This window comes from Cebidichthys violaceus, unplaced genomic scaffold (genome assembly GCF_023349555.1).
Source record: "Cebidichthys violaceus isolate CVI_PGR_0920_01 unplaced genomic scaffold, fCebVio1.0.p SCAF_7, whole genome shotgun sequence".
NCBI classification, from domain to species: Eukaryota; Metazoa; Chordata; class Actinopteri; order Perciformes; family Stichaeidae; genus Cebidichthys; species Cebidichthys violaceus.
In genome coordinates, this window is record NW_027176927.1 from 5394204 (window position 1) to 5412581 (window position 18378).

General features: G+C 41.8%; 2 protein-coding genes across 5 annotated transcripts; one reads left to right on the plus strand and one right to left on the minus strand.

Annotated features, from left to right (window-relative positions):
- The first annotated feature begins 2782 nt into the window (after window positions 1-2782).
- Window positions 2783-12144, plus strand: epn1a (epsin 1a). 3 transcript variants are annotated; one of them, XM_068736504.1, is made up of 12 exons: window positions 2783-4830; window positions 5078-5179; window positions 5569-5727; window positions 6106-6234; window positions 6564-6693; window positions 6863-7020; window positions 7230-7301; window positions 8638-8721; window positions 9337-9625; window positions 10244-10408; window positions 10637-10879; window positions 11584-12144. In XM_068736504.1, exons 2-12 carry the CDS (start codon window positions 5111-5113, stop codon window positions 12042-12044), a joined length of 1959 nt encoding a protein of 652 aa, XP_068592605.1. In that variant the 5' UTR covers window positions 2783-4830; window positions 5078-5110; the 3' UTR covers window positions 12045-12144. The 3 variants fall into 3 exon arrangements, with proteins under 3 accessions (XP_068592605.1, XP_068592606.1, XP_068592607.1); XM_068736505.1 differs by having other exon boundaries at window positions 6564-6684; XM_068736506.1 differs by lacking the exon at window positions 7230-7301 and having other exon boundaries at window positions 2784-4830; window positions 6564-6684.
- Window positions 12145-13318: 1174 nt separating this feature from the next.
- foxj2 (forkhead box J2) lies at window positions 13319-18308 on the minus strand. 2 transcript variants are annotated; one of them, XM_068736509.1, is made up of 11 exons: window positions 18069-18308; window positions 17450-17841; window positions 17252-17326; window positions 17027-17104; window positions 16165-16314; window positions 15648-16089; window positions 15411-15557; window positions 15193-15294; window positions 14367-14471; window positions 14130-14228; window positions 13319-13977 (listed from the first exon to the last, which is right to left on the minus strand). In XM_068736509.1, exons 2-11 carry the CDS (start codon window positions 17768-17770, stop codon window positions 13865-13867), a joined length of 1632 nt encoding a protein of 543 aa, XP_068592610.1. In that variant the 5' UTR covers window positions 17771-17841; window positions 18069-18308; the 3' UTR covers window positions 13319-13864. The 2 variants fall into 2 exon arrangements, with proteins under 2 accessions (XP_068592610.1, XP_068592608.1); XM_068736507.1 differs by having other exon boundaries at window positions 14130-14471.
- Window positions 18309-18378: the final 70 nt, after the last annotated feature.

The following is an 18378-nucleotide window of genomic DNA, read 5'->3' on the forward strand; positions in this document are numbered from 1 at the left end:
TTTTCTTCTTATGCAATTCATGACATCTCCTATAAATAACAATTTCATGGTACAATGATTAGATCCAACCCCAAATCTCTCAATTATCCTCAGTGAAGATAACATGACATATAAAAAGCACACATTTGAGAGACAAGGAACATCATGCTGTGGGTGATGTTTTGATTAAAATGATAACGTAAAGCTGCAGAAACAGAAGCACAAAGATCTATGAGCATCATCTGGACCAGATTTGACTGCTGTATTATATTAGTTTCCTCAAAGGCTGTTCTCATTAGGTCATTTGGGAAACATTCTGTTTTGCTAATATGTGCATCCAATTTTCATTGTGAGGCAAACTAATGAATCTCACTTACATCCACAAACGGATTATCTGAATGATTAGAATAATATACATCCATAGATTTACATGAAGATTTAGATGTTTGATTTGATATTACACTGCAGAAAATTGATTTTCATTACTTGGATGAACCATGCCATATAAAACTACTCAACAGAGTCGGGGCAGTGAACACAAAGGAAATATAAAGTTTCTCTGTGACATAACAGTGGAGCAACACGTGTCAAAATAGCTTTTATGCCTGTTCTTATCGCCTGCATTTGTTTGTTTGTCTGCATGAGATTAGTGTTTCCAAAGCAGATCAACAGTGCATTGCAGTTATATAGTTTGCTTGAGTCATGCTGCAATGATTCCTTCAGTCCCCTCATCCCTGGAGAGAAGGCAAAGATAAAAGGATAAAGAGTTGGAAGATAAAAGGGGAGCTTGTAAAACACATGCACCCCAGCTGTTACTGTGTTGTTCTGATCTATGGGGCTTATCATGTTATATTTATGGAGCCACTTAAAAAGGCAACTCTGAGGGACGTTGTTCTGGTTTCACTTGATGTTAGAATTAGTTCAACGATGCCTCTTTGTGGACGGTGTGTGCTATTGCATTACTGAGGAGAAACCACACACAGTGTCATGCCTTATTAATGAAGTTCAGAAAGTGATTTTGGATCGAGATTGGTCTTAATTTAATCAAGGCTGTGTAAGATTGAACTTAAAAGTGAAATACATATTGCTCAGTTTTGTATGACTCAATCTGATGTCACCGGTTGCAGATTAGTTTCAAACCACTGAGGATAATCAATCAGCTTGCTTATGTGTCTCCAACAAAAATATTTTTGTTTGATGAGCAGTCATACTGACAGTCTGTGGAAATAAACATGATGTGTTTATAACTATTTGTGCAAAGACAAAGTGTCTAATTTAAAGCTCCATTGTCTGAATGGCAAACATGAATTCAAGGGATAGCCCTGTGTGTGAAAGGATGATTTAAAGCTGCTATGGCTGCTCACTCACAGTTTAAGTACAGCTGGCATATAACCTACACACATTTTAACAAGGGCAATATTGATTGTGACAATGGTGATAATGTCTCATTTTGACTTTGGGCACCATTTTAACAATATCTAAAGTTTAGATTTAAAAATCGATATCATAATGAACCACGTGCATTGACTTACGTCTACTAAATCAGAAATAAGGGAAGGGCAATTTTAAAGCTTTAAATACATTATCACAAATTAATAGTCAAGAATGTCATTAATTGAGAAATAATGTCCGTTGTGGTTTTAAAAATGAAGTTATATAACTATAAAATATCTCAACACTCACAATGATGTCTCTTAAGGGTTTATAGGCCCAATTAAGGTCAGTCATTTTACCTATGATAGGCCTGTATGAAAGTACACAAAAATGAACAATCTAAACTCTTAAAAGAATACACAAGAGCGTGAACGAGGGTGTGATTTATTTCCCCTACATAGACAGTGGGTAGATTTTGATGAAATAAGAAATTTAGGCCAGACAATCAATCAAACGTTGCGTCCCCGTCTCTCACATTTGAAGGCTTAAACCTTTAACAAAACGTCTTTTTGTACATCTTTTCATTTGGGACTTTTTTTAATTTGTATTAATTATTCATGAGTCTTTTACTACCATCACAGCAAAACAAAGCTACAGGGGGTGCGGTCTTTCCTGTAGTCGAGAACGGAAGCGGAAATTCGGCCATCTCCTCGTACATTCAAGCTACAACAGGGTCAGTACACACTTGATTGGATGTTTTTATTGTGGTGTGTCGTCAGTATTTCTTGACATTTGGGCTTTTGATTTAAATGTGTACATCCAACTTCGTCCTAAAGCAGGACGTGTCCTTGTTAAAGCGTGTACAGTTTAGCAGTCCTGGTGCGAACTAACTAGCAGGAGCTAGCTAGCTATCTGCTAGCTTGCCAGCTAATCTTTTCTAGCAGCAACAAGAGAGCAGCAAGTGATTTTTTTTATCAGTCAAACTGGCAGGTAACCTTAACGTCCGTTTATAATCTGGTGTGATTCGATGTTGTGGCGAGATTATTAGACTTAATTTGACGTTAGTTTGTCTGCCAGTTCGTAACCAGCTACACCCTCCTGTACGTCTCTTCACACTTTACTTTACTCCAAACCTCTGGTGTCAAAGTGCTAGCCAACTGTTTCGATTAGCTTATGTGAGAATGAGAGAGTTCTACTGCTAAGTGGCTAATGTAAGTACCAGATGACGGCTTACGTTTTAAGGCTAATTAGCTTTAGTAATTGCTCGTAAAAACTTGTTTTTCCGCATACAAATTGTCTGACAGTTGTGTGTCAGGGTACCAATTGACTCTGTGTGTGACATCCAACGTACGTTACCGGGTTAGCGAGCATAACGTCAGTTGACGATGATTTCTTAATGATACATTACGTTAGCTAACTTGGTAACGTTGGGTGTGACAGGGACCGTTAACGCTAACGGTTGTTGTCAGTTGTTAACGTTATCTGTTTGTGCAAACAGGGCGTGGATAACTTATTCGTGGGGCTGTTCAACATCAACTGCATGCAAGTGATAGGGGGGATAAGTTAGCTTAGCTTTAGTGACAACTCTTAGCCTTGTTGCTTGTCTATGCAGAGCTTCACAATATAACACAGGCGTGTCTGGGATTTCTTGGTACTTACTGATCTAGTTAGCTGTCTGCTGATCTAAGTGAGGCCTATGTCAGTCACACTACACGATAAAGGGATTGTGTACTTTTTGTCCCCCAGGTTCAACTTAGTTAATTAAAACACCTGATGTTTTTTTTTTTTAAAGTGTCACAGATCGTGGTGATATTTGAGACAACCTGAGATACAAAGGGCACGGTATGTTCCTTTATCAAAGATTAGTTGATGTGTCTGAACTTTGATACAGAGCTTCAGGAGTCTCTGAACTGGCTTTTGCAATAGTTGCCTTATGTTCAGTTATGCAACATGGTCTCTCCCATTTGTCTGACCTACAACTCTAAACACTGACATGCTATACTTTATGTGTCAGGTTTTTTAAAAACACTTTTAAAGTATACAGCACAGTTGTCTTAGTACAGCATGTTTGTCATATTTCTGGTTTACCAAAGTATATTTACAAACTGAACCAATAGTAATTTCCAAATGCATAGATTCTCTAAACATTTTCATTCTTGTTATTGAATTAATTTACTTTTTGAAATTGAAAACGGTTTATCTAAAACTATGAGAAGCGGGTATAAAGTACGTTGCTTTTTGCATTGCTACGACCAGAATTAACTCGTTCAAGTTTTAAAGGAATTATAAACATTTATTTTGGTGAGCAAATTCAAATTGTGTCAGTGAAAGGATGCATATGGTCAGCAACAATGTGTAAGCCTGCTGTGTAAGCAATCAAATACAAACAATGCCCACGGAGGGATCCAATATTGTGCCACAAAATCATTCTCCGCATGCCGTTACACCACTACCAGCAGCACACAGGACTCCATGATGTTAATGTCACATTCAGATCCTGATACCAGAAACCATTGTTCATTGCACAAGACAATGTTTCTTTCCCCACTTGTTTATCATCCAGTTTTTACTCATAACATGCTCACTCCACACACAACCTCTTGTTGAAAGCTAATAGAAGTAATGTAGGAGTAACAGGAGCTTGAACTGTATGTTCTGAGATGCCCTTGCACGTATTGTATTGTTAAGTTCATATTTGCATAATATCTATTGGCATAGAAAGTCTGTACTGTTATGACCTGTGTCTTTATCCACACTGTTGTAGTGTTCTAGTAATTCATCCTATGTAAACTCACAATCAACTGGATGTTACAGCCAGGTCATATGAGTTCAAGATGTGTTAGCAATCTAATTATAAGGAATTTTACCATCTGAAATGAAGTAAATGGATACATGTTTATATCTTATTCCTAAAACATGCTGCTCCTTGTGAATCCCACTGTGACATTCTAGTTATTTTGTGAAGTATGAGAAACAACACAAAACGTCTTTTCCCGTTCTGCGTCTTATTGGTTCAGGAAGAGTCTTAACTCTTATTCTTAAGAGAATAAAAAGGGCTTCATGACTTGACTTTGATATGTAAGATGAAGTATATAACTAATATGTTGTATCTGAGACCATTAGGCATGTGGATCAGCAACAGGTCATGTGAGTTTGTTGCTGAATATCTGCTTTGTCCTTATTTTCTAATGCTTGTGTTAGAGTTAGACCTGGTATTAAGTTTGAGCTTGTTCTTGTCTATTTGTTGTGATTTAGCAGTGATCTTTCTGCTCGTTCAGGGTTTTTTGTTAATGTTCATCTCAATCTCGCTCCAGAGTTTTCATCTCCCTACGCCTGTGGGTTTTGGGACCCAATGTTGCCACTGGAAGAAACAGACAAACTGAGAACTAGCATTCCGTGAATGAGTGGCACACAAAACAGAAAAACACAAGACACAGAGAGGAGCGACCCGTATTCTGCATCGTTCTTGTGTAACAGGTGTTTATGACGCTGTCTCTCTTCCCCTGTTCATAGCAGCAGTCACATTTCACAATGATCCCTTTCACACTCTGATTGTTCTTCTCAAGGTCTCTCATCCAGACTCTTACCCATGCATACATCTTCTCTGGTGTTTTGAACTTTTTTTGTGTGTCTTTGTTTAAAATACCAATGTTCTTTGCCTCATGTCGCTGTTTGTTTTGCCCTAACTATGTTTTACAACCCTTCTTCTCCGTCTGTTGTTCAGATTGCAACAGAACTCGACGGCCAGACCGTTGCCATGTCGACCTCATCGCTACGGCGACAAGTAAAGAACATCGTCCACAACTATTCAGAGGCTGAAATCAAGGTTGTGTTTCCTTCTGCTTATCTGGCTTTTCTTCTTCTCCTTTTTCTTTTCTTACACCCACATCCCCCATACGTCCATGTTTTAAATGTAGCCGATGTATCTGCTTGGCACATATGACATAACGTAGCTGCTGATAATCTAATATTAATTGGAAGCCACCTCCTCACTCTTTCCCCTGGTTAAACATAATGAGCTAAATCTAATCATTATCTGTTCATTAGGGTGGCCTCTCTCTCCGGCTTGTGTTATTATTGAGTTTGCATTGCTCCTCGGAATGTTGCGGACCATTTAAAATGTCACAAAGTATCAGCCCTAAATTATTCTTATCACAGACAGTTTGGATGGAGGACGATTTGAAGTTTGTCCCTTCCTGTGTTGATGTTGTCCAGGTTAGAGAGGCGACATCCAATGACCCGTGGGGCCCCAGCAGCTCTCTGATGTCAGAGATCGCTGATCTGACATACAATGTTGTGGCCTTCTCGGAAATCATGAGCATGGTGTGGAAGCGCCTCAATGACCACGGCAAGAACTGGAGACACGTGTACAAGGTTTGTGTTTGTGTTGAAGTTGGGAATAAATGTTGTGCAACACTTCACCTGTCGCTGAGGATGCAGGATGATGATGATGATGATGATGATGCTCCAGAAGTGTGTTAAATGTCGCTTTACTGCAAACTACAGATTAATCTATTGAGTGTTTGATGTATAGGTGTAGGAAATGAGTAAGCAAGGGAGTGATTTCAGACACAGCCTATATATGGCTGCTGTTTTATGAAATGTATATTTCATGATTTTGTAGTAATTAGTGTGTGAATGGATGTAGAATCTAACAGCCTACAAACTGCTGTAATAGTTGCATTTCCACCACTTAATTATCCAGACCTTTTTCTACTGTTGGTCATTGGTTGTGATTTATATTCCCACCAGGCTATGACTCTTATGGAGTACCTGATCAAGACCGGTTCAGAACGTGTTGCCCAACAGTGCCGAGAGAACATATACGCAGTCCAGACCCTCAAGGATTTTCAGTTCATAGACAGGGACGGCAAAGACCAGGTAAAAAAACACACCCATGTTCACAAGGCTGCACAGAAAATTGGATGTGATTAGCGAGTAAGGTCCACTTTATGGAATGCGGGCGCGCTTTGTCAAACATGCCATTTCTGAGTCATTCAAGGACATTTTACAATGAGTTTATGACCTCTTGTGCAAACAAAGCCAGCCGGTAAAGCTTTTATCGGTTGTCAACTGTTAATAAACTGTTAGACTAACAATAAGGTGCGCTGGGTAAAAACAGCACTAGTAATTCAAATCAATTAATATCTGTTAATATATTTACTTTTAAAAAACTGCTGCATGTGATTGTGTGCCTGTGTTTTTTTCAGGGGGTGAATGTGCGAGAGAAAGCCAAACAGCTGGTGACGCTGCTGAAAGATGAAGAGCGACTAAGAGAGGAGAGGATCCACGCCCTCAAAACCAAAGAGAAGATGGCACAGACCTCCAGTGGTGAGATTGGTACTTAAAATAGATGTTTTAAAAGATTCAACCAATGCTCAAAGTTACATTATTACACTCTGAGAGAAAGGTGGGCTCATAGTAACATAAAAAGCCATTAGCTCCTAGTGGCTGATGGCCTAATACAAGCTCTCATCTGCGCATATGCTTTTTTTTGTTTCTGCCCCAGCCTCCTCAGCTCCCTCAGCACCCAGCCTGGGGGGCAGCCTGTCAGTGGGCTCCCACTCTGGAGGGGCAGACCCTGAGCAGGCCTGGCCACAGAGCACTGGGGAGGAAGACCTGCAGCTCCAGCTGGCCTTAGCCATGAGTAAAGAGGAGGCAGAGCAGGTAACACAAAGCAGCATATTCAAGACAAGCACAGCTACATTAATGCTCTCCTAAGATAAGCTTTAAAGCATAACTGTAACTAACTACAGCTAAGTTTGCACTTTGTACAGTTATGTGGGACCGCCTGTGTACACAGAGGGATATTACTGATATTATTCACGACATACATCTAGCTTTGCTCTCACCATGTAATGCCTGACCTCCCCCAGACTAGCAAGGACCCTCTGGAGGACGCAGAGTTCAGCTATGCAATCACACTCAGCAAAGAGATGCAACAAAAGGTCAGGGGCAGAGAGTGTGCCCTGCTGACTGGCCCTCCAGTCATCAGCTATCTGTCTTTCTTGGAATTTCTCAAACGCACATCAAGTATTGATCAATCAATTAATCTACGCTCATATTTGTCACGTGTCATCTCCCTTCAAGATACAAATTTGCATCAGACTGCAGTAACTTGGTTGAGATCATTGTGTTTGGTGTCATCACTTTCTATTATGGAGTTTGCACTAGCAGGTGTTTTTCAAATCCATGTTGAAAGTGAACACCTAAAGAATTGATTAACGCTAATTGAATTTGCATGGCATTGGCAAATATTCATCATAATTGACTAAATTCATCACTGATTGGTTTCCTGTCCTCTCTGATAGCATGCATTCAACTGTAGTCTTGATTTGAACTGCTCTCTTTCCTTCCACCCGTCTCCTGCTGTTGTCACTTCCTTGTACCAGGTTCCCCGAGTGCAACCCGTGTTAACCTGTTGTATGCAAGTGATCAACTACTCCTGCACATACTCTACCACTTTAAAGGTTGATGCCATTGTTATTGTTGCTTAGTGGCACAATGCATAAGACTTGCTGATTTCTGTAGCAGAGATGGCCGTCTCCTCATGGATAAGTCAGTGTTTTGCTGTTTTCACAGTCAATCCTCCTTATAATAGGTGGTATTTGGTAGGGATGTCCTGGGGCGATCTGCAAGGGGTTATAGAGGCCTTTTTCTTTTAAATGGATTAAATTCCACTCCTTTTCTTTATTGTAACTTTCTCTGCTCAACTGGGCTTAGCTAAGTGACTGGTACTTTTCTCTAATCCACAGCATTATGAGCATATGAACCACAAGGAGCACAAACAGATTAAAATCAGCCAATAGCATCTCAGCAAGTGAACTAACCACAGCTGCTTTGTAGCTGTCCCCGCTCCTACAATGGTGCTGTTGGTTGAAACTGCATTTAAACCTCAGTATTCAGTTTGTGATGATTCAGATCCTATCCATGTTAAACCTCGCCACAACACTTCTACGGCTCTCAATTTTATTTTGGGTAGCCATGGCACCGGGGTGAGCTTATTTTCTTTGTGAAATGAGCATCATCTGATTTTGATTATGTTTTGTGGAAAACTGAGAATTATAGAAAATTTCAAACTCATAAATAATGCCGTGGTTGGTTGATTTCTCTTCATTTTCCATTGACTGAAGACGATGATTTAAAGATCAGGTTTTCAGTTTCCCCTCCCAACAATTCAGACTTAAATTGTGGAGTTGTAAACTGATCCTAAATCTGTACCTGTGGTGTGCTTTCCGAGGTTGTGTGTCTCAGGTTGCTGACATCAGTATGTCTGATTGGCAGGAAGAGCGACTGCGTAGAGGTGATGACCTGAGACTGCAGATGGCCCTCGAGGAGAGCAGGAGGGAGAAAACTAAGCCTGAGGAGGTATGTATGAAATAATATAATAATAATAATAACTGCAGTAGTAATATTCATAACGACAGCATATTCAGTTGAATAGATAAAGGAGCACACGTACCATCCATGTTACAGACATTGCCAATGTGGAAGATATCACAATCACTCGTCAATATGTAAATCCCCATTTAAATATCCTGTCCAAATGGGGCTTTGATGTCCAAAGGGTGAGGTATATTCTGATTGCCTGTATCCATTTTGGGGTTTCATGCTGATTCAACTTTTTGTTTTAAAGTTGGTCAAACTTCAAGTGTCTAGTTTATCATGGCAGTTACACTGCCATGATAAACTAGCTTAGAAACAAATGTCTCTGTGCTGATTGCAGATTGCCCTCAAAACGAGTGTTTGTGACTGTAAACATGTCTACATACTGCAGAATAAAGTCATAGAAATCTTGTGGCAGTTTTGTCAACATTGACAATGCACAGACAAGGAACCAAGAATTTATTGTCAGAAGTTCAATCTTATTTCTTTCAGTTTCTATTTGATGTATGCATCTCTGTCTCCTTCTAATTCTCTGATTTGTGAATTCCCTAAAAACCACTGTAGGAACATCAGTTCATAATATATTCTCTTTCACAGGGGGCTCTGATGGAACTGAGTGCCGCGGACCCCTGGGGGGTCCCCGGTGCTGCTGCCGCCGCCACTGTGGGCTCTGCCGGCCCTTCGCCTCCCCCAACAGTTCCTGCCCCTGCTGCCTCTGGTCCGTGGGGCGCGGCCCCCGCAGACCCGTGGGGGGTAGCGTCACCCACATCTCCTACAAGTTCTGACCCCTGGGGTGGGGGAGCCCCACCCACTATAGCCCCTCCCCCGGACCCCTGGGGAGAGACGTCCAACCGGGTTAACAACGTCGACCCCTGGGGCAGCTCGGGTAAGCAGCTACAACACTGGTCGCATATCAACCCTGTAGCCGGGCAGGTTTGTGGGAATCAAAGCAGAAGTGTGTCCTGCTCTGATGACCAAAGAGGATGTGAAGACCTCTCAACTTTTTACTCCTCTTCACTCCACCGTTCCATTTCCTGTCATGTTACATTTTCTCTTGTGTCACCATGCTGTCGTATCTTACACACTCACATGCTTTCAGTTTGTGACGAGGAAAGCAAGCATGCTAAATCCATTCTCCCTCTGTGTCTAAACCAGGGATTTGTATCCTCTTGTTTCTACTCAGGACTGACTGGCTGTGTCTCAACCAGAGCTGTCTCTTCTCTCACCCTTTTTTGTGCCCTTTTCATGAATGGGGTAGCTGCTTATCATCTCTCCTTTACCTCCACTGAGCTTCAGATATTGAGTGGGTGAAAGTAACATGGTGGACAGCTACAGAACATCTGCTCTCACCTGTCCTTGTCAAGTTAGTGGGACTGCAGAGGTCGAGGAGAGAAACACCAGTGTTGGAACCCAGCCCAGCTCCCTACTTTGTTGTGGATTGTAAATGTACGTTGTGGTGTTAACCCTCCCCTTCCCCTGCGTCTCCTCCTCCCGTTCCCTGTAGCTGTGACCCCCCCCAGTGCCGACCCCTGGGGTCCCCCATTGCCACCCAGCACGTCCTCCTCGGGGGGGCCAGTAGACCCCTGGGCAAGGGACGGGCCTGTCCTTGTCTCTGACCCTGTCACCTCCGACATCTGGAGTGGCACCGCCAAACACACAAATGGCACAGGTACATTCCCACCTAAAGCTACACAGACCCACAAATATTGAGGTACTGGTACACACTTAAAAAAAAAAAAGGGGATTTTACATTACACACAGATTTTCAATTGCATGCACACAACAGTTGTCTTGTCCTACATTTCATCCTCGTCTAGTATCTGTTGTAATGCAGTTCTTTATTTTTATTTTTTTATTAAGATTTACTGTTTCTATTCCACCTCCTCTTCCTCCTCAGGAGACCCAGAGCGACAAGGGTCCCCAGCAGCAGGCTGTGACAGCACAGGCTCGCCGGTGCCCTTTGACCTCTCATCTCTTGGTTCTTCACTTCCTGTTCGTAAGACTCCCGAGTCCTTCCTCGGCCCTAACGCAGCGCTGGTGGATCTGGATTCCCTGGTGTCGTCTAAACCCAAACCCAAACAGCCGCCGCCTCCTTCCATCTCTTCCTCTTCAGCACACAACCCCTTCCTCCAGAACACAGGTTAGTTACAGCGATCGTGAAGATCTGATTAAATGTCTCATACCACAATGCACTGCCATTAACTCACAAGTATGGAGAAAGTTTGGCTAAAACAAACGGGGTTCTTCTGAACACCCCAAATCAAAAGCAAACAATTAACAGACAAACGACAACAACAATGTTGGAGACAAACTATACTTGCGTTTTCTGGAAAGCTTTTTTGGGAAAATGTCAATGCAACTATAAAAGACTTACAATACAAGAAACCTTTAAAAGCTTAAACAAGAAATGAGTGTAAAGCTGATCCTCTCGGGAAAGAGCAATGTCTTGATGTTCAGGAAATGTTTTCAATGATCAATTAAGGAAATATTGTTGACAAGTGATATGGGAAAGTAAATAATTTACAGGAAAGTGTTGCAGAATTAATAGTTGGTAACAGTTTGGTGAAGGGCTGCAACTATCAATTATTTTCATAATCGACTAATTTGCCAATTATTTTCTAGATAGAAAATATTTGCACTTTAGAAGCGGAAACTAATGAATGTTTATCATTTTACTTTTCAGTTTATTAGCTAATCAATTAACCAACATGTTTGTTGTTTCCAGATTTGAAAACATTGATGGAGAGAAATAAAATAAATTATATAAAAATCTGTTGAACATAATGTACTGGCAGATATCAAAAGACTCGTTTGTTTTGCCTAACTGTCACCTCTGACTCTCAGGCTCATCTCCTGCTCCTGGAATGGCAGTGACTCCAGGCAGCACCATTTCCAGTAGGGGGGTTTCTCCAACACCGGCCTCCTCCAACCCTTTCGGCGTGGCTCCACCCATGACCTCCATCTCACCTCAGCCCTCATCACTTGGCCTGAGCGGCCTCCGCTCCAGTCCTGTGCCTCCCAACCCCATGCTGGGCATGGTGCAACCAGGAATGGGCCTGGGGCCAATGAGTGTGGGTATGGGGGCTCCAGGAATGGGCCTGGGCATGATGCAGTCCAGCCCCATGGGCATGCCCTACAGCGGGCTCTCGCCAATGGCCCCCCCAGGCTCGGCTCTGTTGGGGCCCGCAGCACCTCCCCAGCTGATTTTGGGTGGGCCCACTGGAACGGGAGGAGTGATGGGAGCAGGAGGATCAATGGGAGGTGGAGGAACGACAGGAGCGAGCACCAACCCTTTTCTCCTTTGAGGAAGTGTCACCACTACTCCGCTCACCCGTTTCAACCTCCTCTGTCGTACCTGCTGCCCCCTTCATTCACCCCCCTCAACACAATTTGTGTCCAAAAAGAAAAAAATGTGTACATTTCTATATTTAAAGAAAAAAAGAAAAAAGAAAAAATTCAGTTTATCTTTTCCTTAAAAAGCACTATTTTATTTCAGAATAATTTACCACATTTAGTTCCTTTCATTTCAGTATGGGTTGTTTGTGGGCGGGAAATAGAAATCTATTTATTTTGTTTTAATCCTGTTATGTATCGTTCTTCATGTTGTGTTTTTTTCAGTCCTATCTTGAGATGAAGGTAAGTCTGTGAGCGCAGGAGGCTTTTTCAATAGTGTCACTCTACTCTGTTGTACTATTACTGCACTGAGAGAGAGGTGGAGGGAGACGGGACATAGCCACTAACTGAACAGAGAAACTGTACCTGCCTCTTCCTCTTCTCTCCCTCTAGGATGAAGACAAACACTGAATCACTGAAATGAAAAGAGTGCATGAAGGATCATGTTTAATGAACTCCAGACGGTCAGTCAGAGATACGGACTGGAAAACCTGCATTAACATTTCAGGCACCATGTGGTCAAATCGTTTCAACTATTTCACTTTTAATTTAATTTAATGTTTGAATTAATTTATTTTTTTCCAATTTTTTTTGGGAACAAATAAACAAGGAAAATCACACGATGATGCCATTGAAATCAAATGCTTATTTTTTTTCCCTCATTGTAAAAAGAGAGCTCTGACATTTGTGGTCTGATGTTGAAAAAGGATGTTTGTTGAATGTGTGTGTTTGCAGCAATGTGCGAATGAGAATATGAATGCTTATTTGTGAGAATGCAATAGTGCAAATGTCTGTTTCTGTGTAAATGTATCAATATATGTCTCCAATTTTCTCCTGTGTCGGACCTTATTTCAGTGACTCAGAAAGGAAGAAATAACATCCATTATTTTAGTTTTTAAAAATTGTCACTTGTATAAATACTATGTAATGTTGGGATTTCAAATGAGGTATTATAAGGGTCACACATTTCTCTGCCAATCATGTTTCACAATATCTTTTTTTTTTTTGTTAATCAGAAGCATTAGTTTTTTCTAATCCCATTTCAAATGGGATCCCTGGTGTCCAGGTGTCCCAGAGCACCACTGTCCACCTGTTTCATCTCTCATTCCTTCAGGGAGGAAGAGGGAAAAAAGACAATTGTTTCAACAAATGAAAGGAAGAAAAAAAATGGGACTTGACGACATGCTCCATGCTGTTCTTTTAATTTAGTTTGATGAATTTATTGTTATTTTATATCAAGAAAAAAATATCTCTTTTATCGGGTAAGGTTGAATTTTGTGTGGTGATGACTGTGAACATTCACATTTGAGAAGTAAAATGGAAAAAAATCAAAAGGAATTTATGAAATAAAACAAAAACACAGGGTGTGCGTTTGGCTTGTTTCATGCTTGCTCTGTAGTCTACATCTCAACATTAATGTGACAAAAATAATTTTACACTTTACTTTCTTTTTTGAACATGTTTATGAATCTAAAATTCAACAGAAAAAAACACCCTGCCAATTACCTGCAGAAGAAAAGCTAAAAGTTATTACAGCATATGAATTTGAATAAAGGTGAAACATTGTACAACTTTTTCAACCTTGTAATACAGCGTTCAGTCATTTTTGACAAACTTGATCCCAAACTGTCTCTGAGAAGCTCCAAGTGATGCAGGCTCTGCATAGACTTTAGTGAAGACGCCATATTTCTCTGAAAAAGTTCTGTTGCAATCATTTCTCCACACGCGAGGGTCAACCGAGCAGAGAATCCCAGTCAAAGTCATCCTGGATCTCCTCACTGTTGCTGTGCAGACTCACTAATGGAGGACGCTGTCGTGGTGTCATAGACTGAGGCTGCATCCCAGCTGAGACAGAAAGAGAAACGTTGACTGAGGTAGCACACAACAAAAAGGAAGTGATAAATGATTGGAGGAATTGATGTCTATTTAAATAACTTCTCCTTTACATTGAGAAAAAACAAAAATCCCATTTTTGAAGATGAGGGTTTGGGTCTTACCGGTTGTGTTTGCAGGCTGTGTTAGCTGTGGTCTCTGAAGGCCCTGTCCCTGCATGTGCAGAGCCCTCCGGGGTGGCTGCACTCCGCTGGCGGGGTGAACTGTGGGAGAGTAAGGGAGGGGTGAGGGGTGAGTGAGGCTGGCGAGGGTAGGAGGGGGATTGGACGTGAACGGTGGGACCTGTATGGAGTGAGGTGCACCGAGGGCTAATGGGGAGTTATTCCCGGAAGTGATCATGCCTCGGTGAGTGAAGAAGCGATTCAGGGAGTCACAGAGGGAGGTGAAGAGCGCCGGGTCCAGGGCCCAATCGCTGAGCTCCGCCTGCCGCATGCTCTCCAGCAAGTCTAGTGACAGAAAGTGAGGGCCTCTTAGTACAACAAAAAGGGTAACTATTTAAAAAATACAGATGTTTTTACTTAACATTCCTATCCTTTTGCAAATGACAAAACATGTTCTTAAAGTGACATCTACCTGTGAAGATGGTCTTAATTTTGTATCTGTTGAGGTTTTGAGATATCCATCCCTAAGAGTACTCCCTGCTCCCCAAACAATGTAGACAAATTCAATTTAATTGGTGGCACTCACAGTGTTTAACAGATTTTTTACATTATTGATATTGAATGATCTGCAAATTATTTTCTCAATTAATCAGTCAATCGTGTTGGCTATAGAATTCCCAATATAATTGAAATCTTCAAATTGCTTGATTTATTTGAAAATCAGTCCAAAATCCAAGGATATTCTGTTTGCTATCACATAAAACAAAATCAAAGCATAACATCTTCAGATTTTAGAAGAAAGTGTTTTGTGTTTTTACTATAAAAATGATTAACCAATGATTGAAAAATAACTCTTTTTCATTTTGCCTGATCGACTTAACATTTCAACTCTTGTATTCATGAGTCTAATATTCACAGTCTCATGAGTGTTTTGTATAACCATATCAAAAATATCTCAAAACCTCATCAGATAAAACCCAAACAACCCCCAGAGGTGAGAGAATATGTGATTTTGTGATTTGTGTGAAGCGGCCCTTTGAACAAGACTCTGGTGAACAGCACAGACCTGGGTGACCAGAGAGGTCTATGTTTGCCCAGTCTAGATTGCTGGCAATGCGGAAGCTCTCCTTCAGAGAATCTGGGTTAATGAACCAGTCAGCTGGCACCGCTAAAGTGGAAGGGAGGAAGATAACTTTAGAAAGCAGTGATATTTCCTGTGTTGTGTTGCTGCTTTTAATTCAAATACAAGCTTTTCTGGTCTTGATAAGGTAATATGAGACTCACTGTATTGTGGAATGCGCTCTGTCTGAGGAGGGTGTGCAGCTGTTGGAGCAGTTGGAGGTGGTGCAGGGTGAGGAGACATTGGGAGCAGAGTCGGAGTGTGAAGTGGAGTAGTGTCATTGTTCAGAACAGCCAGAGGAGCAGCATCCGCTGGAAAGAGCATAAAAGAAGTAATTCATCCAAACTGTCCATGTGTATATTGTATACTTTATAGAGTTATTGGACACACACAGTACTTACACTGCGAGCCTCCCCTCTCCCGCATGGTCTTGAAGAGAGACTTGAAAGACGCATACAAGTCCGGTAAATTCATCTCATCAAAGGTGAAACGCAGCGGAGGATCAGTGGAGGGGTTTAAAGAGACAACAGGAGGGGCAGCAACAGATGAAGACGAAAGAGTCGGTCCTGACCCAGTGCAAACAGACACAGGCACCGAGTTAGGAGCGCAGGAGAAAGAGGGAACAGATGAGAAAGAGGGAGCCGCTGGAGAGGACATATTGGCAGCAGACAGAGGTGTAGCAGAGGCAGCGGGAATAGAAAAAGTGGGGCCGGATGGATGGCGAGTTGGGAAGGAATTGATGGAATACGTGGAGGCAGCAGGTTTGAGCCCAGCCGAAGGAGAGACAGATTGATGATGGATGGGGGTAGTGGACACGGGGCTCGGCATGTAGGGGGACGGTTGCTGTGAAGACAAGACACTCGATTAGATGCTGCAGCCCTGCTGCACTGTGATAAAGAGGGGAGAACGTGAGTCTACCTTGCATGGGGGAGGAGAGAGGGAGGCAGGGCGGGGGGGCTGCTGCTGGAGGGCTCCCAGCTGCTCTGTGTTGAGAAGTTGGTCTGTTTGGGAGGCTGGTTGGTGAGGAGGAGCTCTACGCTCTGCTTGTGTCACCGGTGTTTGAGGAACCTGTAACAGCAAAGCATTACGATTTGCAAATGTAGAAACAAAGTATTAAAATCCAAAAGGAAAGTATTACTTTAAAAGTGTTGGTCCACCCAAAATTATTATTATTAATTCAAATACTGAAATATTGTTTTTAATGTAGACATGCCTGGTTTTTAGATTTCTGCATCCACCCCAATGCAATGTAAGTGAATGCTGACTTATCCCTAAAAATTGATGTCAACCATTTTTTATATTAACAATTTCTTCATATAAAGTTGCCCTTACTAAAACTGCTGACTGCACATTATCAAGATTAACCAGGAGATTTTTTTTCTGGAAAGACGATGTTGTATTTTAAATCTTAAATTCTGTGACCATTAAGTTTAATTTATAATTTTTTCAAAATCTCATGTATTTTCAAAACCTGGACAAAGTAAAACCAAAACCAGTTTGTTTGTTGAACTGACCCTTCAAAGTAAATTGGTATCAGGAAAAACTGTGTTACCGAAAACTGGTGGTGTCATTATTGCACGTTTTTAGTTTAAAATCATAATAAAAAGAGACTACTAATTACAGCTGTCAGGTAAATGTAGTGCAGTAAAAAGTTAAATATGGGGCTAAAATGCCAAAATGTACTTTTTGTGTTTTCTCAACACTTCTGGGTATTTTACACTTGAAGAATATAGGATTTCTAGTTAACAAGTTAGTGAGTGAGTAATATCAAACCACATACATCCTCCTCTGGATAGGGACGCTTAAGTGCCCTCACTTGATTCGCCTCTGCAGGTCCATCCATCGTCCAATAGGAACCCTACAAATACAGTACAAGTTTCCAGCTTTACTCTCTTTTAAGCAATCCATCTCACATGATGCAAGTTCTTAAAAAAACAACAACAAAAAAACAGCACGTATATGCTTACAATGTCATAAAATAAAAAGTTTATTAAAAGTAGTTCACCTTGCCGGGGTCACTCTGTGGCCGAGGAACTTTCCTGAAGCATTTATTAAGGGACAGATTGTGCCGAATGGAATTCTGTTAAGGACACAAAGTGTTGTAATAAGTCAATCGTGCACCAGCCGACGATGCAAATAATATTGGTTACAAATTACCAAACCAATAACTCCAAACTTATACTTTAGTAACTGCAGTACTTACTTTCCATCCGCGGCCAGCTCGGCTGTAGTAGGGAAACGTGTCACTGATCCAGGTGTAGATGTCATTCAAACTCAACTTCCTTTCAGGTGCAGCTGCTATTGCCATGGCAATGAGAGTGGCATAGCTGTGGGGGGGTTTCCCTTTGTAGTTGGAATGGGAGGGGTCTGGTAGAGAGGGTAGGAAGTCTCCCCTCTCCCTCCCTCTGTCTTTTTTCTTGTCCCTCTCGCCTCCTCCTCTCTCTTTCCCCGAGCGCAGGCTGCTGATTCCCAGCTGAGGCAGCCAGTCAATACTGGTGAGACTGGAGTTCAGTTCAGAGGACATGATCACTCCTTTTCTCCGTCCGAGGGTCTGAGCGATCCGGAGAGGAAGCTCTGGAGCAACACGTCCGTTTACTTTGGACACAAACACAGAGAAAGGCTTTAGTAGATTCCCTCTCTGCCTGTAATGCAACACTGTCAACCATTAGGTTCCTGTACTTCCACCCAGCAAGTTCAGACACTGTGCTGCTCTGGAAACTATCCGCTCACAAGCAAAGACATTGGATGAATGTGACAGCATCTATTTGTGACCATTTCACCCACACTTTCTATTTTCCGAGGAAGAAGAGTGACTTGCTTACCTTTTTTGTAGTCTCTCTAGGCCCAAGGCCTTCAAAACTGTAAATATTTGATGTCATCAGCTGTGCTCAACTGCTGACTAACTGGTGTCCGTCCTTCCCTTCAGGTCTCTCCAGCATGTTGATCCCCACGCAAGGCCTCCAGTCACACCTTTGGTTTGTGAAAGTTTGTGTTCTTTTGGATAAATACACACAAAAACTTACCGAAGAGCTTCCTTTTTCTCTCCCTCTCTCCTTCCCCTCCCTTTCAGACTTTACCAGAATTACGTCACTCACCCCTCCCTCTTTGTGACATCACTCTCTGCTCCCGCCT